Below are 24,171 nucleotides of genomic sequence, written 5' to 3'. Positions count from 1 at the left end.
TAAACTGTAGTAATAACTTATACCCTTATAAACAAACATAATTCAGTTAATCAAAAGTAAATAAGTTTGTTTTGACGTTCACATTTCCACATAGCATGCCCATTTATGGTTTTGTGGATACATATACCAACGCTTATACACAAATAAGTTTAAATATATAAGTGTCTCACCAACAACAGCGCCGTTAAGCGTCCAGACCACAGAAGTCGGCTGACGGTCGCCGGGCGCAAACACAATAACGATCTCCAAAGTGACGTTGCCCTGGGCCTCGAGGGTTAGAGTGGTGGGCCAGAAACCGCGCTTCGCAATCTGGATGGCGTTTGGCACGTCCTCTCCCAGCCTTGACACTAAGTTTAAGGTGATATTGGGCGTTGAACGCTTGAACTGGCCTGCCTCGGGCTGCAGTCCATCTTTAAGATCGATAGTCATACCTTAACACCAGCAAGAGAAGAGAACAGAATAAGGTACCACATCACACACCGTCGTATACTCTTGTCTGACTGCGACACTTTACTATTTCCGATAAAAGGAGTGTAACGGTAAGGTATGCCCAATAGGGACTCTTTCACAATTCAAGTCCAAAACTGGGCACCTGCAGCGATAAATAGCGTGTTTTACATGTTTAACACTGGTTATTCTTTTGGTTTGGTCTTAGTTATCCAAAAAGTGCATTGATTGGTCAATATTTATACAAGAATGAATAGTAACCAATGGACAAACTAGACAAAAGAATAACCTGTTGATACTACTTGTTAAGCTTGATATAATTGACTGCAGTCTTTAACGACCATTGTCACAATGGAGTTTAAGAAATAAGTATAGACGTAAGGACTGTGAGCGACCAATCACCAACATAGGTTTATACAATAGGATTTCCTGAAAGTGCTTATCAAACCCTACCTGATTCCGTTCTCTGCCCTTATGCGGTTGGGACTTTAATGAATAAGTGACTGTAGTGTTCGTTACCTATCTAGTATTGAATGCATCTATCTATTTTGAAAAACAGGAATGGGAATGTGCTGTGATGTTTTTTATACAGCCGATAATGAAATGAAAAAATGCTCCATTACATAACAGCGTCACTTCAAGCGATAACAATCATAAACAGTCTGAGAACTTTACGTAACCTTAACTTTTGTAAATTCAAATAAGCCGTTAGAGGTTCTTTATAATAGTGTACAATATATGTTCTAAAAGTATATCATTATTTGACAATTTTACCCACCCAGATATTGTATAACGGGAAACATAACTTACCACTTGTCAACCTATTCTTGTTGACATTGATTTGATTTTATGGCATTTTGAATAAATGCACATTATCAATCAACACAGTGTGTTTCTTGTATTTTTTCCATCATACATTACTAGTTTAACCGGCTTGCGGTCGCCTTTATAACCTTATCACTGTATATACAACATATAAATTTGATACGTTAACATCATTCGGAGCTCCTTGGCCATTTTTTTCAAAAACAACCTCGGATGTATGCCGGTACATCAGATGAAGTAGTTCGTAATTTTTTGAATAATATCATTAATTAAATGTAGTGCTTAAGAGTTTTATTTATTGATCTCAGTTTAAATTGATTGCCAGTGAAGTGTTTTAGTGCAAACATAATTAAGATTCCCAAGAGTTAAGTCAGAAAGTTTAACTGCTAAATAAGATTAGTACGCGATCTATTTGCAGCGGACTTAAACGTACAACTTTTTGAGTATGTAAAGCGTCCAAATACATCCGAGGTTGTTTTCGATAAAATGGCCGAGGAGTTCCGAATGACGTTAACATATTTCAAGCAGAACAAAGCATGTTTTATCTTCACTTTGGGTTACGTTGCAATGGTAACTTGATTGACTTTCTTGCCCATTGATGGAGATGGCCATTTTCAAAATTGGAAAGTATGGCGCGTTGTGTGCTTTGTAACCGCATCTGGATTTATTGGACACTTCAGGAACATTGGAGGGCCATAGCGAGACAATGTCGTGCATAGAATATGCATAGAATGAGTAAAGTTCAAGAAAAAGATGGTCAATTGGTGAAGCCGTAAAGGGCATAGTTGGACATTGTTTTTCTCTGAATGGGCAACATTCTAGTAATATACATGAAATCAGCTCTCGAGGACTTTTATTTGGCACTAATTGGGCGATATTTTAACTCTTATTGAATATATTGGTCACTGTGTGGTAGACTAAAGCCTTACTAAGGTTTGTTTAGTACACATGATATATTATATTGTAGCCACAATGGGGCTGGATTGATTCTTGTTATGCTTGAATAGAACCCTCACGTGGGTATACCTCTCCACGAGATGGCATTTATAACCATTTAAGACATGTCTGAAGCAGAAACCTCTACAATGTGAAATGGGCATTGGAAGGGCTGAAATGTGAGACATATTCAGATAGTGGGTTGATTATGTTGACCAGGGCCTCTCAAAGTTAGGGTTTCAAATGTCCACTTTATTGTTGCAAAATATAAAAAGTTATATAGTGTATATTAACTTAGTCCTTGTTTTGACCTGAAACGAAAGAAAGGTATTTGGAGAAAATCGGTTGAAAAGTAACTTAGAAACGAGCTTTACGAAAACACCACTTCCGTATGAAGGACACAGTAATTATATACTAGTATTTAGGGAAATCGTTCATGGATTGGTAAAATATTAATATTTTACGATAAAGTTTCGCCCTTATTTTTTGTTTACCAAAATATTATAAAAAAGCAAATCATTTGTGTGTGTGTGTGTGTGTGTGTGTGTGTGTGCGCGTGAGCGCGTGAGCGCGTGTGCGCGTGTGCGTGTGTGTGTTTGTGGGGAAATGGAGGGGAGCGTGGGCAAAAAGGAGGGTTGTCAGGGTTGGGGATAGTCGGTGCAAAGGGGGGCTGTTAACGAAGATTCCAATAATTTTCAAAAAAAGCGACATCAAATCTGACGTCGACGTTGGACTTTGGTCGGTATGTCGGCAATATATTAGAACACGAATAATCCGACGTCCTGTGACGAATGGATGTATCCAACGCACGTTTATCATTGGCAGTTCTTCATAAATAATAAGGTTGACACGTTCTCAGTTTAAAAAACTTACTGACCTGGCAGAATTGTAGATCCGTCGCCGAACTTGACGGTGAGCTCAGTCGCTTCAGCGTTGAAACGACACACGGCCGGTCCACCAAAAGCAGAAGTATCGTCGAAGTATGCATCACATCCGTCGGCGGGGCTATTTTCTACCCTCTTGTTAAACGCTATCTTCAGCGAGTCACCTGATTGGATTTGAATGGTGTATATAAATTAAAAAATACCCTTACCAAAAGTGTTTTTCTCGTGTCTATTGCCACTACGTGACGCTTTTTTGTATACATCCAACAGGATTTATTACTATTTATACTCTTTTATATGACTACAACAACATCTCGCATTGTTTACCCATGGCGCTGAAGATCGCCTCGTTGTCTATAACTGCCGGTGCCTGCTCATAGAAGTGGACGGCCTCACAGCCGATAGTATGGAGGCGGTCCAGCGTGGCACACACCCACATTGCCTTAGACTCCCCGGGGACCGTGATGGTGCAGTTCCATAGCCCCGTCTTATTCGAGTAGTCGTCTACTACCACTGTCTCCGTCGCCGCAGATATATCCGAGTTTGCAGTATCTGTGAACGGGCATGCATACAAATAACTAGTTTGTATTCGTATTAACTCAACTTAAGTCAACTTATAAATCGAACAGCTGTGGGAAAGTGTGACAGGCTACGGAGGAGGTGTGACAGGCTATGGTGGAGGTGCGACTGGGTGTGGTGCAGGTGTGACTGGCTGTGGTAGAAGTGTGACTGATTGTGGAGGAAGTGTGAGTGGCTGAGGAGGAGGTGTGACTGGCTTTGTTAGAGGTGTGACTAGCTGTGGAGGAAGTGTGACCGATTGTGGAGAAGGTGTGACTGCCTGGGGTTGAGGTGTGACTGGCTGTGGAGGAAGTGTGACTGGCTGTGGTGGAGATATGACTGGCTGTGGTGGAGGTGTGACTGGCTGTGGAGGAGGTGCGACTGGCTGTGGAGGAGGTGTGACTGGCTGTGGAGGAAGTGTGATTGGCTGTGGAGGAGTTGTGACTGGCTGGAGAGGAGGTGTGACAGGTTGTGGAGGTGTGACTGGTTGTGGAGGAGGTGTGACTGGCTGTGGGGGAGGTGTAACTGGCTGTGGAGGAGTTGTAACTGGCTTGGGCGAGGTGAGACTGGTTGTGGAGGTTTCTATACCTGCGGTGAAACAATACACTTTGGGGTCCACCACGTAAATGTCCTGGACGCTGATGGTCGTCGACTCGTCCACGATCGTCAAGCTGACCGAAAGTGATACCAAACCAATGTAGTTCAGATCTCTTGGGCTGATCCCGTCCGTGCTGAACACTGGAAACAACAACGTGCATTATCCTTTATACGTTGTTTGAAACAGTCACGTCAACTACAGAACTACTAGTATTTTTGCCACTAATATACAACTTCTTTCCCTACATGAATTACTTTAATTTATAACAAAAGCTTGATATTACATTACCGGTCTCAATGTTTTCAAGTCCTTACCGGAGGGGTCATATATCCGTATTTCCGGCCCCGTCACATCATTATAATCCTCTCCATCCGGCCCCACCCGCGCCCCTATCTCGTACCTGCCTGCAATACCAACAACATACTCGCATTTATGAACGTCTTGGGGGCTTTTATTTTTGCATACTTATTCCCATTTTGCAAATCTAAGACAATATCCCTAGCTGTCTGCGGCTCAGGTGTCGTTTCATTTAAGATCCATGTTAGTGGCGTGTGAAGTTGGCGCGTAGCTCGTTAATCGCACACCAACTAGTTTACCTGGATCGTAGATCGTAGATCAACCGTCTGACATAAACATTGAGATCGACCAATTTTCGTGTTATTTTAATTGGTCGAGCTACGATCTATAACCAAGGTCAACTCGTTTGTATGTCCGTTTATTGTCGATCTACCGTTTGCCAGCAGGTCGTGGTTTTGATTGGTCGACCTACGATTTACGATCCAGGTCAACCCATTCGTTTATTTTTGGGTTGATGTACGATCTACGAGTAACACGTGCTAGGGAAGAACAATAACTTTAAAGGGACTCGTTTATGTTTTGGGACGAACAATTAGATTTCCCGGTAATGCATCTGAAAACACTTATTGTATCATTATTTTATGTACATACAACAAATTATGTTGAGTTTTTGCTCTTTTTATAAATATATAGGCAAATTTCTATCTAAGGGTCAATATGGCTGTAACTATCGTTCCCTGTCCAATCATAAACGGTGTATTAAAAGATCATATAATAAAAGTCAGTGTTTATATATTGACATATGTTTAGTTATCTAACTTAGTTATTCTAGTGGAATGGATGTTTGATCGCCCTTGTTTAAAGTCTCAGAGCAAAACACCAAGTGATTTCTGAAATAGTAACTTAATTGTGGTTACATGCAAAACCTTAACCATAACTTATGATTCGAATAATTAAGGGTCATTACTTGCATTTTATGCAAAATAAAGTTATCTAACTTCAAGTAGAACCGATGGTTTAGTACCATTGTGTAATGTTTCATTACATATCAAGTAGTTGCTGATATATATCATCCTATGTGTGCTTACTTGCAACACCGTCACCAGAATCTCTAAGTCGAATAATAAAGGCCAATTATATGCATTATTATATGCCAGTTTGCATTATATGCAAGGTAAAGTTGCTGAGGCATTAACCTTTGTGTGCGTACATGCACAACCATATAAACTAGAACTTCCATGTCGAATGATAAAGACCGATTATACTCACAATTGTCCAAACGGTGCGAACAAACTTCATTAATAAAGTAGGTTTGATAGTTGGGAACACATATCTCAAGTTCCAATGCAATACATGATGTATTCGCCGACGCTAAGGTATATAGTATTATAGCTCTTCTTATTATTCGGATAGTCGTGCTAACAATGTATGAATGTTTGTATTATCCCCAATTTTGTACACTATTCAACCACATTGGATGTATGAAGTTGACAAAATGTTCGAACCTGGTCTGTTCACAGTTGTGTTTTTCATGAGAATATCGCGAACTTTTTTAAGTGATTACTAAGAGTAAAATTTGATCGCATGACGTGAGCTTAGCCTATCCCTAGCCATTTATTTCTTGAAAAAAACACCACTGGGGATGATTTACTTTCACACATGACCGACACTCCCTACCTGGCTCAAGCGGTGGAACTGTAATGGTCATATTGGTGGCATCCTCAATATGCACAATAGTCGCCTCTTTCTGGACAATTTTATTTTCAGCCCTCCGGCGTCTGTGTTTGGGAAGTGCGTCCGTACGGGTACCCATCCTTCTACTCTCGCCCGCACCCCTCTGTGACTGACCGGTAGCATCCCCCTGTGACTGACCGGTAGCATCCCCCTGTGACTGACCGGTAGCATCGCGCCTGCGCCTTTCAATAGGATTGCCAGAGTTACCACGGGTGACTTGAAGAATAACTATTTCAATGTTAAGCGTGTGAAACCCTTCTCCACCAATATCGAACGTCTGAAAACATTTTTGAATAATGAAGGTCATCACAATTCAGGCCATTAATAATAATAATAACAACAACAACAACTTTATTTAACGAAGGTTACATACTAAGTGTACAATCATTACAGACATGCTACTTATTTACAGCATGAAACAACAGTCTAATTGGGTATATTTATAAATATATTTATGTCATATCGGACTTGTATGGTATTCTTTGTAACTGGCTAGGATCAAACCTAGCATCGTTGTGATGTTTCAAAAGAAAATAATGCCGAAAGTCCATGCAGACATGTTACCAAATATTAAACTGCATAATTAGTGTCAATTGATTGATCTCCCTTGCGTACTAGATCATCGCTCGAGGCACCGAATGTGAGGCTGGAGGTCAACACTTCAGGATCGCACGTGACTTCGTCACCGTCACAGACGCCGCACTTGTCCAAGGTGGTCATCGTTTTGTCATCATCTATTTAAATGAGACAAATATTTAATGCAACGAGGAAACTTATCTTCGAGCACATTGAAATGTTGTCCCAGGGTTTGCGTCGGCGTCTTCTTGACCGCCTCTGTCACATTTATTTTCATTTCCGTTTCCAGAACCACGAACATACGACCAACATATCATTGTCTTATATTTAACATGTTTGTGTTCCTATAAAAATCTTTTAAATACATAACTTAAACAGCAACAGTTTCATTAGCAATTTCATTTGCAATAGGTTAACACACTTTCAATGGGTTGGATGAAACACAACACATTATCATTAGCAACCACAGTACGCACAAATCAGATACCATATACTAATCTATTTAACAAGCATGCCAATGTCGAGACACCATATAAATACGGCAACACATTATAATTCTATTCAATATATATTTCCTTTACATGAGTCAAAGCAGTTGCCGGCGCAGTCCTTATATCTGGATCCGCCGGGATACTGTGATGGGTTCTGGTCGCAGTTTCCACACGTGTCCGACTGCCAGGTGGAGTCGCAATTCCATTCTAGCCAGCAAAGCACGTCATCTGCGTCCAGGCGAGAACTGCCACCTACAACATACACGGAATTCATGGGTCACACGATTCCATTCAATGCCGTTTTTATACTGATCTGATGCAATCGGCGCCATTATACAAACAAAATAAGGCATTATACATATACACAAAGCACAAGGGTCAAGTTAGTTACACTTTGGCGAATTTTACACACAAAAGTACCAATCAAATTTAGAATACAACCTTCACTTTCAGCCAACACAACAACAAATAGGCCTAATCATTAAGAATCATTAAGAATGTTAACTTTCGCTGGGGTTTAAAGGTCTGACCGCTACAGCCACTCATCCGATACACACTCCCTGCGTCAGGTTTTCGTTGACAATGTGCCAGCCAATAAGGTTGTATTCTAAGTCAGTTCTACCACAGGGGCAAGGTGCTTTATTTTATCACAACCATTTGACCACGCCCCCCCCCCACCGTTTTTTTTTAAAATCCGAGGCTGATAAATTATGATGGGGGAACTGTTCCTAACCGTTATTTATCAGCCTTATTTTTTTAATTTTTAAAACGGGCGGGGGCTGGAGAGGCGAGGTCAAATGGTGTCAAAACAACGCACCCTGCTCCTGTGAGTTCTATAACCAGAAGTAGAATATTAATGATTAAAAAGGGCTCGTTCGAAACGCTCACTCCACCCATTCGTAATCATTAAGAATTTACTTCATGTCACATAACTATTTCATACAGGTGACAGGTGTTATCGTTCACACAACGGACACGGTGGTCAAATCGATATGTGCATTCATATGCACATTTTAAACAGTCCACTATAACACTTGAGGCTGAAAGGAAACGCTAGACTGAAGCAATTTAAAACTGCGTTTCAACAATATGACATCGTATTAGTGGTTTATTGAATACGGAATTTATTCAAAGAATTCTAACAGTATACGAGTCTGATAAATTCCGCATTGATTGAAAACGAATGTTATTTTCTAGTCAAGTCGTATTCCTTTGATGATAACATAAAACGTCACTATATGAAGCCTGCACATTTTCAGCGGTGTCGATTTATGACGTCACGTTAAAGGTTTTTACATTGTCTAGTCGTTTTTTGTCATGACGGCAATGCTGATATTAATATATAAATAATTCCCAACAGCATCCAAAAAACAAGTCAATCCATGGAAGCTATACAGATATTAAAGTATGATCGGTATATGTATGCACACATTAATACACTAAAGACTGCAGCACGTAGCGTGTGGATCAAAAGTAACAGAACATGAGTACACTTAAAGAAAGACGCACGAGAGTCCATAAAGATGTTGTACAAATATCTCTTATACATAACGATTGGTGCATTCACATATAATATTCCACTGTGGGAATCCCTAAGTCGTTCGGTCTGACCAAAACTGAGTGTGTGGTGTCGGAAATCGAATCGAATCATTATCATTCAGTCAAATCAATGGTTTCAATGATATGGATTGTTGAATTTTCAGAAAATGCTCATTTATTGAACATAGTGTAACCATATGATTTCGTTAGATTGATTAACATTCACAACTGCCCATCGTTAATGTTAAAGAAAAAAAACACTTGAAAGACACGTGATAAGCAATAGTGAAGTGTATTTAGGTGTAAATAGGTGAAAAATTCCCTATAAATGTTGTTAAAATTAGCATGCTTCGTAATCAATGCCGTCAGTACCGACTCTTTGCTGTCTTTATATTCGCGACTGTTGTCCAAAAATCAAAGCACTAAAAGTGTTTAGAGACTAGGGATAGAATTGTGGTCGTCAAGACTGATGACGAAAAGCAATGAAGAAGTGATTGCGAGATGCGTGTAATATAGCATATCGTCTGCATCATTACTCTGTTTTAGGGATATCATTATTGCAAGTTTGTATGAAGGGATAATGTTTAGAAAATTTCTAAGTCAATGGATTTTGAAACAACTTTCGCCATTTTATTGCTTTCATACCATGCGTCATCTACATCTTACTATTTGCAACATCTATTGACATAATCATAATTAATCAAACATATTGTTAGTGCATATCTTTAAACCGTCTCTACAGCATCTTCCGCAAGGATATAACAAAATGTCACAAATGTTTTTCATTAACACCACACTTGATTTTAACTTCATCGCACAATCACCTCTTCCATATTCTCGACACCCACTTTACTCATCCAGTCTATTAGCGCTTTCAGTGCGTTGATTATACATGCAGCCCAAAAGAACACAAACGACGAACAGGAGAGGAGCTCAAATCAAGTCTTATATAAAGAAAAGAACCAATTTGCATATATTAGGTAAACCTTTAATTGTGATTCAATAAACAATGCCGGATGCAATGAATATACACATGTGTTTGTATTCAACAGTTTATAAAACATAGTTTACTCGCATACTTTATTCCAATTTTATTCCAGCTGTAAAGTCACTAGTATATTTATAAGAAAGTGTTATCTTCCTCTGCTGTGCCAAATGTATAAGTATAAAGTTTATACTTATACATTTTTTTACATTTTGCCTGCCTTACTTTTAAAGATAATTGGGATAAAGTACGCGTGAAGTGTTGATGATGAATATTTTACTACTCGTCTTTCTGTTTTATCGTGCATGTAGTAAGTACTCATTGTTTCATGTTCACCAATGTTGGCGTTCACACTTTGATAACGAAATTCACTGCATACAAAATATATGTAAGACTTAAAAAAATGCAGCTTTTCACCATTGATTTATTCTAATTGACTCGTTCATATTTTGGCACCTAATACGAATAAATACTCAAATAACGTAATGTTTGTTTTCTATTAAAATATTGTTAAATTAAGAGACCAGAGGAGGAAACCCAAGCAAGCACCTGTTGAACGTAATATTTCAGGAACAAAGATTTTACGGAAAGGTGGGAAATAAGGATAATTTTACGAAATATTCAAATGATTCATTTTTATTACCAAATTATGTTGTTGTTTTTTGGTACGAGTATTGCCATATGGGAATGGATTCGTTTCAATGCGAAACACAAAAGTTTTAAATTGCTAATTTGCTCATTTCACACATTCTCCTAAATTCTGCTTCTTGTACCATCACGTACCCGAATATCCAGAAAGAATCACAAACGCTTGACTTCAAAGGCAAGATTTTAGCATATGTCAACTTTTCTCGAAGGTTGCAAGTTGTCAATATTATAAACTTAGTTTTAACACTTGAAACGATTAGCTATATTTTATTTTAGAAAAGAAAAATATTTTCCGAAAAACGGCATATTACTATATATGAGCTAGTTCATTCAAAAATTCGATCTACTAGTAGATATATAGCATATGCATGTAACATATTGGGCCGACCACTGGCAACCTAAAGAATATCATTATATACGTTGGAAATTCCAGCTCTAGAATGGTGTTTCTATATAAACAGAGCTTTTAAAAGCACACCGTATCGTTCACTATTGAAAGAACCAATTGCTCTGTTCAACAGACGGGCAGTGTCCTAACGGGTGGCTGAGGCATGTCGACTTCTGCTTCAGCCATGACCAAGAGTCATGCACAGGCGCTCAGGTACAATGCGGTCTTGTGTGTACATGATGTTATGTTTTACTATATACGATATGATACTCGTCCATTTGATTGATACACATAAAATTGGCCTAAGGAACATGGAATGTGCCAGATATGATACACACTGATTCGGCCTAACTATATATCATGAACTCTACCAGATATGATACACACTGATTCGGCCTAACTAACATGTACTCTGCCGTATATAATACACACTGATTCGGCCTAACTAACATATTCTGTACCGGAAATGATACACACTGATTCGGCCTTACTAACATGTTCTGTACCGGATATGATACACACTGATTCGGCCTAACTAACATGTACTGTACCGGATATATGCTATTAACACTGATTCGGCATAACTGACATGTACTTTACCGGATGTGGATGTTTGCGACCAATAACTAGTTGATTGTTTCGTATCTCTCAGTATCCAAAGTTTGTCTAGAATAAAATGTATTACCGCCGCTATCACAGAATTTACCCAATTTTAATAAAATGACCAAGGATCGTGAGTGCGCATGCTTCCTCTGGTAATGTGCCAGTGTACAAATGTACGGAACTTTGTTGAATTCCTCAGGTGATACGCATTGAGACACATCGGCCACATTGTGCCATATTTTTAAGTCAATGTACGTGCTGCGTATTTTGTTGATAGCGTTAGGCGATATGCCACGAAATGCATAATTTTCCAGGTCTATGTACGTGCTGCGTATTTTGTTGATTCCTTTAGGCGATATGCCACGAAATGGCGTAGGGAAGCACGCTGGTGGAGATTGAGACGTTGGCGGAGAACTCGTACCTCGCCCACGCCGCAGATATGCGCAAACGTTCGTAGATACTAACGTAGGACGACATCAACTCTATTGATGCCGTATACTTTGAATTTGTTGTGTGAAGGTGGTATCTGGCATATTTATACAAATATAACTTCAACTAAAATATGAATACCATGAAGAGATACATAATAAGTTTGGTACTTATTGAAGTTTCATTTTATCACACGACTCGGGGAAAGATTTAAGATAAGATAAGAGGAAGAGAGGAACAAGTACAACATAAGCTGGTCTGAGCTTTTTAACCGACTATGTTTTAACATACAGAATTTAGTTTAACAATTGTATAAGAGCTGCAATGGCAAAATTAGTGATTATAACAAATAATAATAACATTTTACTATAAACATAAGATTTCTACTTCTTTTTTACTATAAAAACTTCTAATGTTACAGTTCAATACCGAATAGGGTTGACGGACCTTGCAGAAGAGGGGATTTGGCTATGGAGCGGAAGTAAGGAGCACGCCACCTATTTTTCCTGGGGCCCCGGGGAGCCTAACGGTAGGAACTCCGCCGGCGACGAGGAAAACTGTGTCGTCATAGAAACAGCGGGCACCTGGCATGACGTCATCTGTCATGACTTCCGACATTACATCTGCGAGTTACGTTTAGAGTAAGAACCAGAAGTGCCATTTTTCAGTTTAAACATTGGTTTTATCCTTGTGTTATACTTCAGATGAGAGTGTGAATTTGCTATACCATGGGCATAACTTAATTAACACAAATGTTGTATTTTTCAGGAATGCCGTCGTTGTTGGGTAACTGGGAATTTATACACTTGCAATTCAATGTGGATTGAATACGTTGTTATCAAGCGTTTAAAAGTAATGCCGCTATTTTATATTTCCAATACTTAAAAAATAACGTATACTATGTTGTTTTTTTATTGTTTTATTTTTTATTTTTATTCAAACGGATAATCAACTGATTAAAATAGGTTTAATTAAGGATTGATCGCATTTGTTCGTGTGTTTATGCTATATGAACGCGATCAAACTCCACGAAGCGGGCACTTGCGTCCATTCAACGTGGGCATAAAATCCTTATATTAACACTTTAAATAGTTATTCAACATGATTGAAAGTTAGTAATATCTTCTGCAGCGAAGATATCCTTGTACATCACTTGCATACAAGTCGGTCCAATATCAAGGTGTCGTGTACATTTTGGTTTATAAGAATAGTCAGTTGGTCATATTTATTTACAGTCAGTTGGTCATGTGACCGAGAACGGACTCTTCTGTTCTGAAATGTCCGAGGGAAAGCACAAATAATGCCTCAGAATCTTATCAATAGTCCGCAAACAACCGACCGCAACAATCACTCGTCCAAAAAGTTCCATTATTTTGCATGATAATGCCACTTAGAAAGAAACTCGAACAGAAAATTTACATGAGCTCTTACCCCAACCGCAAATGTTGAAAACATGCAGAAATTCCATTCCTGTGTTGAATTAGTCTTTAATATCTACATGAATTAAATCCATTGGACGTGTGACATTATTTTGTTAACTCTCGTGATCTTGACCCATTACATTTGTAGTCTGTGACTTGCGCTAGAATTGTTAAATAACGCTTGGTGAAGGATCCACGTTTATGCTTTTATGTTTTGAATTGATATTGACGTATTAAAAGGCAATAACTTATTCATTTTTATCGTATTGTATAAAATTGATCAGTTATGAAAACTATCTTTGGGCACATTTGAACATGGATACCTTTTTGGCTCAACCGATAAATTCCCCCGCCAGGCCAGATTTCCTCCCTGCATGGCACTAACCTAGTATTCTCTATATACAAGAATCGATGATCATTGTAAAGTCGAATACCATTGGTTAAATGACGTCGCGCTTAACGAATCAGAGCGCAGTGTTGAATTTAACACTGATGCCAAAACCCCCTTTGCGTTACATACAATATAGGTTCCGTAAGTCACGTCAATAGACCGACGAGAGTTAACGATGGGTTAATTGTTCTCATATAATAATGTAAATATTACTGTATGTTAACTGTAAGGTAAGTCGTGGTGCGGCGTACATGCTTGCAGTGAACGACGCTTGTACTGAGCCAATAAGCCGACCGTGGTGCGGCGTACTTGCTTGCAGTGGACGACGCTTGTACTGAGTCCATAAGTACACCGTGGTGTGGCGTACTTGCTTGCAGTGGACGACTCTTGTACCGGTCCGATAAGCACACCGTAATGCGGCGTACATGCTTGCAGTGAACAACGCTTGTACTTGATCGATAAGCACACCGTGATGCGGCGTACATGCTTGCAGTGAACGTCGCTTGTACTGGGTCCATTAGCACACCGTGATGCGGCGTACATGCTTGCAGTGAACGATGCTTGTGCTGGGTCTATAAGCACACCGTGAAGCGGCGTACATGCTTGCAGAGAACGTCGCTTGTACTGGGTCCATAAGCACACCGTGATGCGGCGTACATGCTTGCAGTGAACGACTCTTGTACTGGGTCCATTAGCACACCGTGATGCGGCGTACATGCTTGCAGTGAACAACGCTTGTACTGGGTCCGAGAAGCACACCGTGATGCGGCGTATATGCTTGCAGTGAACGACTCTTGTACTGGTTCTATATGCACACCGTGATGCGGCGTACATGCTTGCAGTGAACGACGCTTTTACTGGGTCCATAAGCACACCGTGGTGCGGCGTACATGCTTGCAGTGAACGACTCTTGTACTGGGTACATAAGCACACCGTGATGCGGCGTACATGCTTGCAGTGAACAACGCTTGTACTGGGTCCATAAGCACACAGTGAAGCGGCGTACATGCTTGCAGTGAACGACGCTTTTACTGGGTCCATATGCATACCGTGAAGCGGCGTACATGCTTGCAGTGAACGGCTCTTGTACTGGGTCCTTAAGCACACCGTGATGCGGCGTACATGCTTGCAGTGAACGACTCTTGTACTGGGTCCATTAGCACACCGTGATGTGGCGTACATGCTTGCAGTGAAAGACTCTTGTACTGGGTCCATAAGCACACCGTGATGCGGCGTACATGCTTGCAGTGAACAACGCTTGTACTGGGTCCATAAGCACACCGTGAAGCGGCGTACATGCTTGCAGTGAACGACGCTTGTACTGGGTCCATAAGCACACCGTGATGCGGCGTACATGCTTGCAGTGAACGACTATTGTACTGGGTCCATAAGCACACCGTGAAGCGGCGTACATGCTTGCAGTGAACGACTATTGTACTGGGCCCATTAGCACACCGTGATGCGGCGTACATGCTTGCAGTGAACGACGCTTGTACTGGGTCCATAAGCACACCGTGATGCGGCGTACATGCTTGCAGTGAACGACTATTGTACTGGGTCCATAAGCACACCGTGATGCGGCGTACATGCTTGCAGTGAACGACGCTTGTACTGGGTCCATAAGCACACCGTGATGCGGCTTACATGCTTGCAGTGAACGACTATTGTACTGGGTCCATAAGCACACCGTGATGCGGCGTACATGCTTGCAGTGAACGACTATTGTACTGGGTCCATAAGCACACCGTGAAGCGGCGTACATGCTTGCAGTGAACGACTATTGTACTGGGTCCATTAGCACACCGTGATGCGGCGTACATGCTTGCAGTGAACGACGCTTGTACTGGGTCCATAAGCACACCGTGATGCGGCGTACATGCTTGCAGTGAACGAGTCTTGTACTGGGTACATTAGCACACCGTGATGCGGCGTACATGCTTGCAGTGAACAACGCTTGTACTGGGTCCATAAGCACACCGTGAAGCGGCGTACATGCTTGCAGTGAACGACGCTTGTACTGGGTCCATAAGCACACCGTGAAGCGGCGTACATGCTTGCAGTGAACGACGCTTGTACTGGGTCCATAAGCACACCGTGAAGCGGCGTACATGCTTGCAGTGAACGACTATTGTACTGGGTACATAAGCACAACGTGATGCGGCGTACATGCTTGCAGTGAACGACGCTTGTACTGGGTCCATAAGCACACCGTGAAGCGGCGTACATGCTTGCAGTGAACGACGCTTGTACTGGGTCCATAAGCACACCGTGATGCGGCGTACATGCTTGCAGTGAACGACTCTTGTACTGGGTCTATATGCACACCGTGATGCGGCGTACATGCTTGCAGTGAACGACTCTTGTATTGGGTACATAAGCACAACGTGATGCGGCGTACATACTTGCAGTGAACAACGCTTGTACTGGGTCCATAAGCACACCGTGAAGCGGCGTACATGCTTGCAGTGAACGACGCTTGTACTGGGTCCATATGCATACCGTGAAGCGGCGTACATGCTTGCAGTGAACGACTCTTGTACTGGGTCCATTAGCACACCGTGATGCGGCGTACATGCTTGCAGTGAACGACTCTTGTACTGGGTCCATTAGCACACCGTGATGCGGCGTACATGCTTGCAGTGAACAACGCTTGTACTGGGTCTATAAGCACACCGTGATGCGGCGTACATGCTTGCAGTGAACGACTCTTGTACTGGTCCGATAAGCACACCGTGATGTTGCGTATATGCTTGCAGTGAACGACTCTTGTACTGGGTCCATTAGCACACCGTGGTGCGGCGTACATGCTTGTAGTGAACAACGCTTGTACTGATTCGATAAGCACACCGTGGTGCGGCGTACATTCTTGCAGTGAATGATGCTTGTGTTCCGATATGGAAGAATGCAAAAAGTAAATAAAATAGGCACACTGCAAAGAAGCACATAGTTTGTGCCTGTATTGTTACTGATACAATCGATTATTTGTGCATGCATTATCATTGCGAAACCGGTGCATATTTATAATTTATACTCAGGGACATCGATAGCCTTTATAGAAATGCTACAACACCTCTCAACACTATTGTTTAATTATCTTCGTAATTATACATTTATTTACGTGTACACATGAGTTGTTTTTCACAAGCTGCATTTGTTCGCAGTTGAAATGAAAGTACGCATGGTATGACGAAATGGTTTTGCAAAATGTAAGAATATCAACAATATTCAATTTCGGCCACTAAACTGAATATGCGGAAAGTCCCTTCTACAAGATGTGTAACGACCAGTACCTTAATGATTTTAATAGTTGATATGTTCTCAACTTATTTTTGCCACGTCCACTAGGACCAGGAATGAAGGTCGCACATCCATTAATGGGCAACATCTGTGACATGGTCATAAATTCCTTAAGGGGCTTCATAACACCTTTAATTGAGATTATAGTAACTTGAAAGTGACAGTTAATTAAGGTTGTAATACCCTGATGACCATCATTCCAAACCGATGAGCAGGCTTGATAAATTTTGTGTACGATTTTCCGAATATAAAACCAAACAAAAAATATGTTTAATTTATTTATACCCCCAAATCTCAGAATTTTTAGATAATACATTATCAAGAACTAAAATCAAACTGTACTGAAATAGCAATATTGCACTACAAAAACAATGTTTCGACTGTTGACCTTTTTTAAAGGCAATGAAAGTTTTATAAATGTTCAAGTTGATGTTTTTATTGGCATTGTACAGGCAAAATAAGGAGAATGTTCCGTAAATCCTTCTTTGCATTCGTTTTCTTTTGCAATTATTCAAATCTGTTACTTAAAAAACAAAAGTATGTTCATAACTTTGTACATAATATATGTAAATTCGCTAATATGTAATATTAGAATAATGCAACAATTGCTCGGGGTAACCAGGCATCAAAATCTTATTTTACTGTAACATTGTTGATGTTCGGGATATTTTAGTATATCGAAAAACAGTAACCATCAAGTTCTTAGTAAATCAAGGCAACGAATTTGTAAATTTCATTCAATATTTTGGAGAAAAGTGTAACAAATTGGACTAACAAATCTTTAATTGTATTTCAATAACAATTTCTTAAGTTTCTTGCAAGAAAACAATGAAAAAGACAACACCTGGTTGACAAAAATGATAGGGGTTGAAAAGTCTTTGATACAAGGGTTGAAAAGTCTTAAACATGGCTATTAAAATATTTCAACTACGGGTTGAAAAGTCTTTGATTTAGGGGTTGACAAGTCTTTAAAATAGGGGTTGAAAAGTCTAAGGGTTGAAAAGTCTTTGTTTTGAGAAGGGGTTGAAAAGTCCTGCTCCCCCTTAATGGCTACCGCTGATAGCACTCACGCACTTAATTTCTTTTAAATCTTACTTGATACGTGATGTTTAAAAAAACACAACTAAACACGCGCGTTAATTATATGTCATTTGTTCTGTTAGTATAAAAGAAGATATTACTGTACAATTAATCTAAATAGCTTTTCGTTATCGGAGCTATATTTTATGTTTGTCTTTTCCTTTTAACGTATATATTGGCACATTATTATACCAGTATGCCACTACACGTAGTTCCAGCTGATTTGAGCACCCGTTTTAAAATTAAATCAATAGCACGACATCTTCTTTCGAGGGAGTCTGGCGAATAAAAAGTTGGAGTGTACACATGTGATCACGCAAATATCCTTGTTCTAATACAAACAAGTACAATCCATTTACATGTATAACAATTAAATAAAAAAAATCACCCTACCTGTCCGTGGAAAGTATTGTTGCAGCCCTAAATATTAACAGATTGGCTGCTCTCGTGTTGTCTTTCGTACTTCAGTATCACCTCGATCACCGTCTGGGCCTGTCTGTTACGTTACCGGAATAAATCCAGTCGTTTACTCCGGAATAAATCCAGTCGTTTACGTAACCAGAGTAAATCCAGTCGTTTACGTTACCGAGAGAAGGCGTTTGGAGTATGGAGACATGGACAAGGTAGCCCTCCATTGGAGTGGCTCTTCTTTTGCAAGTAATGGCGGGCCTTTCGGCATACATTTTAAGGACATGTTTAGCCTCTATAATCTCGGCATATTGTACTTATTTCATTTCCTGTTTCATACATTTAAAAGTGTTAAGAACCGCATAAAGAACGCATGCCATGACCGCGAAGTTGGCCGGCAGCCTTGTAGAGTTTTCGTTCATTTGTACGTTTTTATTCTATTATTATGCAAAGAGTCATGCAAACAATCATATAAGTGATACCATGTATATGACATATTTATTAACAAAAATGGAATGATTTATTTCTTGTATGATACTGCATGACCGGAATTCATAGCTTGTATGCTGTCATAGATAAATGCATTGTTGAATTTGGAAGTTTATAGCCTCGAAGGTGTCTTATATGTATTGATCACTGTGGAGTCCATAGCTTAGAATGTGTCCCAAAGATAGCAGTTTATATCCCTTGAATGTGTCTTGATTGGTTTCCAATAATAAGTAATAGGAAAAGTTTACACGGAAATTAGAACAATTTAGCAGCATATTGGAGGGAAATCTGTATTGCTGTTTAATACACATGTAAATCATTTGTGCACATTAAGTTAGACTGAAGACAGAGAGGTCAATCAAAATCCTACAGAGTTAAGTTTTATACCGAAACGGAACCCTCAGGGCCTCCCACTGTGCAACAATGGGCAGGGAAAACCAATAATCAAAATGTTTCAAAAGTTCAATCATGGTTTATTTAGTTTTGAAAACGATCTTTTTCGGGAGTCAAACAAACATTCATTGTGAATTCTTAGTTTTGATCGTTCAAAAAATTGTTGCACTGTGGAAGACCCTTAACCACATGGGGGATACATTACCGTAACATATCGAGGCCTCATCGCCATGTTTCGGTATACACGTCAACTCTATCGCATCATCTTTACATACACCTTGTACTCCGCCCATTGCAACTGTAGGAAGAGAACGAATACATCTGAATTTGGATTAAAACTAGTCGTAAACCAAAGAACAAAAAGAACTTCGATTTCAACCACAGTTTTTCTCGATAGTTGATTTCATCAAAAACAAAACATTAAAGTTTTTAAAAGTATTTTCAAAGACATTTAAATAGCCAAAAAGTGCCTCGAACCGCAGGCATACATGGGCAGTGTGTTTTGGACGTTGATTTGATGTTGTTGACCAAAAAGCTTGAATCATTGCAAAAGTTTGACAAATAGTACTCACACAATCTAATGACAATGGAAAGATAAATAACATAATTTAAATCCATTTCAAATCCTTTCTTATCTAATTCAACTCGTGTTTTATCACTTCAGTTCTCAATCATAACTTATGTACACGTCAAATATTACAGATTTAAGTTTCCATTAGGCAATAGATTGGTGGAATCAATATGATATAGGAATATTCAAAGGTATTAATTTCTGTTATAAATATTTCATTTACACTCATATTTCAGAAATTGTATTATACGGTTCGCTGTACAGCGTTCAGTTGAATGGAACTCCTACCGCTGATGGGAAAGTATATTACAGGTATGGTTGCCTGGCACTGATGGGATAGACTGTCGGTATTGTTGCCTGGCACTGTTTGGATAGCTTGTAGACATTGGCTGACACTGATGGGATACGCTACAGGTATGGATGCCTGGCGCTGTTGGGATATACTGTAGGGTTTGTTGCCTGGTACTGGTGGTATAGACTGTAGGCATTGTTGCCTTACACAAATGAGATAGACTATAGGTGTGGCTGCCTGGCACTACTGGGATAGACTACAGGTATGGTTACCTGGCAAAGTTGGGAAATACTGTAGGTTTTGTTGCCTGGTACTGATGGGAAAGACTACATGTATTGTAGGTATTGTTGCCTGGTACTAATGGGATAGACTACTGGTATGGTTGCTTGACACTGATTGTATAAACTGTAGAGGTAATGTTGCCTGGCACTATTGGGATAGATTGTAGGTATTGTTGCCTGGTACTAATGGGAAAGACTACATGTATTGTAGGTATTATTGCCTGGTACTTATGGGATAGACTACAGGTATTGTTGCCTGGCACTGATTGTATAAACTGTAGGTCATGTTGCCTGGCACTATTGGGATATACTGTAGGTATTGTTGCCTGGCAGACTTAGGATAAACTGTAGGTATTGTTGCCTGGCACTATTAGTATAGACTGTAGGTAATGTTGCCTGGCACTGATTGTATAAACTGTAGGTAATGTTGCCTGGCGCTATTGGGATGGACTGTAGGTATTGTTGTCTGGCACACTTGGGATAGACTGTAGGTAATATTGCCTGGCACTATTGGGATAGACTGTAGGTATTCTTGACTGGTAATAATGGGATAGACTACAGGTATTGTTGCCTGGCACTGATTGTATAAACTGTAGGTCATGTTGCCTGGCACTATTGGGATAGACTACAGGTATAGTTGCCTGGCACTGATGGGATAGACTACATGTATGGTTGCCTGGCACTAATGGAATAGACCACAGGTATGGTTGCCTGGTACTGATTGTACAAACTGTAGGTATTGTTGCCTGGCACAAATGGGATATACTACATGTATGATTGCCTGGCACTGATGTGACAGACTACAGATATGGTTGCCTGGCACTGATGGGATAGATTACAGGTGTGGTTGCCTGGCAGTGATGGGATTGATTCCAGGTATGGTAGCCTGACACTGATGGGATAGACTACAGGTATGGTTGTCTGGTACTGATGGGATAGACTACAGGTATGGTTGCCTGGCACTAATGGGATAAACTACATGTATGGTTGCCTGGTACTGATGGGATAGACTACAGGTATGGTTGCATGGTACTGATTGTATAAACTGTAGGTATTGTTGTCTGGCACAAATGGGATATACAACAGGTATGGTTGCCTGGCATCGATGGGATAGACTACAAGTATGATTGCCTGGCACTGATGGGATATAATACAAGTATGGTTGCCTGGCACAAATGGGATAGACTACATGTATGGTTGCGTGGTACTGATGGGATAGACTACAGGTATGGTTACTGGCACTGATGGGATACACTACAAGTAGTGTTGTCTGGTACTGATGAAATAGACCACAGGTGTGGTTGCCAGGCACCCTTGGTATAAAATACAGGTATGTTTGTCTGGCACTGATGGGATAGACTACAGGTATGGGTGCCTGGTACTGCTGGGAAAGAATACAGGTATGGTTGCCTGGCACTGATATGTATGATTGCTTGGTACTGTTGGGATAGACTACAGGTTGGTTGCTTGACACTGATGGGATGTATTACAGAGATTGTTGCTTTAGCTTGTAAAGGGAAGCTAATCTCGAAGATATCACCGGAAGCAAACATGCTTGGAGGTCGGGACTGGTCTTGAAATTTAGGTCTCTCGTTTTCCTACGTTACGTGACCATCGGCGCATCTCTAATGTCATTGTGTCACCGTTTCCATTCGCCTACAAGGCTCTCCTAAACGTTAAAATGCCTCTTAAATGCCTTAAAATGGGCGTAGTTAATGTCGAAAATATCTCAGCATTCTTGCACTTGCCAAGGCTTGGACCAGTTTTGCCATTTAGGGGACCCTATACACTACATAATACAGTCATCGGGAAGCCAAAGACGCAACTTGGTCACCGGTTCCAAACGCATTAAAGTATCCCTAAATTGGCGATTTTTCATACTATTAACGCGCTCCCATATAGCTTGTAAGGGGGAGCTAATCTCCAAGATATCTCCGGAACCAAAAAAGGTAGGAGGTCGATACTGGACTTGAAATGTAGTCTCACGATTCCCTACGTTACGCTACCGTCGGCGCATCTCTAACGCCATTGCGTCACCGTTTCCATTCGCCTACAAGGCTATTTTATACTCTAAAATGCCGCAAAAAGTGCCTTAAAATCGGGTAAGCAGTGTCGAAGATATCTCAGCATCTCTGCACCTGACGAGGCTGGGACCAGTTTTGCCATTTAGGGGACCCTACAAGACGCACAAGACGTCGGGGTGCCTAGGATGTTATTTGGTCACCGGTTGCTAACGCGTCAAAGTATCGCCAAATTCGCGACTTTTCGTACTTTTAACGCGCTCCCATATAACTTGTAAGGGGCAGCGTATCTCGAAGATATCTCCGCAACCAAAAAAGGTAGGAAGGTCGATACTGGTCTTGCAATTTAGGTATATCGATTTTCTACGTTACGCGACCGTCGGCGCATCTCTGACGTCATTGCGTCACAATTTCCATTCGCGTAAAGTCTCCTTTTCACGCTAAAATGCCTCCAAAAATGCCTCAGCATCCCTGCACGTGCCGAGCAGGGAAGTTTATCTCGAAGATATCTCCGGAACCAAAAATGCTAGGAGGTCGGTACTGTTTATGAAATTAAGGTCTCTGGTTTCTCTACGTTACGCGACCATCGTCTCATCTTTTGCTCATTGTGTCACTGTTTCCATTCGCGTATAAGGCTCCACTACACGCTAAAGAGCCGCCAAAAATGCCTTAAAAAGGGGTAGTTAATGTCACAGATATCTCAGCGTCCCTGAAAATGCCGAGGCTCGGACCAGATTTGCCATTTAGGGTCCCAATTCCCTATAGGATGCACTCGTCGGGGTGCCTGTGACGTTATTAGGTCACCGGTTTCTAACTCGTCAAAGTATCCCAAAATTCGCGAATTTCCGTACTTTTCAACGCGCTCAGACATAGCTTGTAAAGGGAATGATAGTGAGTCGGTACTGGTCTTGAAATAAGGGTCTCTCGATTCCTTACGCTACGCTACCTTCGTCGCGTCTCTGACGTCGTTGCGTCACCGTTTCCGTTAGACCACAGGTTTGGTTGCCTGGTACTGATGGGATAAACTGAAGGTATGGTTGCCTGGCACTGATGGGATACACTACAGTTATGGGTTCCTGGTACTGATGGGATAGGCTACAGGTATAATCGCCCGGTACTGATGGGATATACTGTAGGTATTGTTGCCTGGTACTGATGGGATAGACTACAGGTATGGTTGGCTGGCACCGATGGGATATACTACAGGTGTGGTTGCCTTTTACTGATGGGACAGACTTCAGGTATCGTTGTCTGGCACTGATGGGATATACTACAGGTATGGTTGCCTGGCACCGATTGGATAGACCACAGGTGTTGTTGCCTGGTACTGATCGGATAGACTTTTGGTATTGATGCCTGGCACTGATGGGATAGACTACATTATGGTTGCCTGGCACTGACTGGATAGGTTTTAGGAATGTTTGCGTGGCATGGGTGAGATATACTACAGGTATGGTTGTCAGTTGTCACCAAAAGGCATTATGGATGATATTCGGACAACACAACCGTTCGTACGTTTTTATTTTAGTTACTTTGAAATGTTTACCTGATGCATCGAATACATTTGATATTTGATATAAACTAATTAG

At 40.7% G+C, this 24,171-nt stretch overlaps 1 protein-coding gene across 1 annotated transcript in view; it reads right to left on the bottom strand.

The window, feature by feature from the left end:
* The window catches only part of LOC128230955 (uncharacterized), a 47,159-nt gene extending 27,033 nt beyond the window's left edge, over window positions 1–20,126 (bottom strand). The window contains exons 1-10 of the mRNA XM_052943382.1: window positions 19,990–20,126; window positions 19,623–19,715; window positions 7,437–7,598; window positions 6,895–7,013; window positions 6,223–6,556; window positions 4,563–4,652; window positions 4,239–4,388; window positions 3,420–3,644; window positions 3,086–3,256; window positions 171–431 (exon numbers count right to left, since the gene is read on the bottom strand). Of these exons, the coding sequence (XP_052799342.1) occupies window positions 171–431; window positions 3,086–3,256; window positions 3,420–3,644; window positions 4,239–4,388; window positions 4,563–4,652; window positions 6,223–6,556; window positions 6,895–7,013; window positions 7,437–7,598; window positions 19,623–19,715; window positions 19,990–20,035 (1,651 nt within the window). The 5' untranslated portion in view covers window positions 20,036–20,126. The remainder of the gene's footprint in view (window positions 1–170; window positions 432–3,085; window positions 3,257–3,419; window positions 3,645–4,238; window positions 4,389–4,562; window positions 4,653–6,222; window positions 6,557–6,894; window positions 7,014–7,436; window positions 7,599–19,622; window positions 19,716–19,989) is intronic.
* Window positions 20,127–24,171: the final 4,045 nt, after the last annotated feature.

Source organism: Mya arenaria, chromosome 4 (genome assembly GCF_026914265.1).
Source record: "Mya arenaria isolate MELC-2E11 chromosome 4, ASM2691426v1".
Lineage (NCBI taxonomy): Eukaryota > Metazoa > Mollusca > Bivalvia > Myida > Myidae > Mya > Mya arenaria.
The sequence above is the reverse complement of the archived record's forward strand: the minus strand, read 5'-3'. Positions and strand labels throughout refer to the sequence as shown.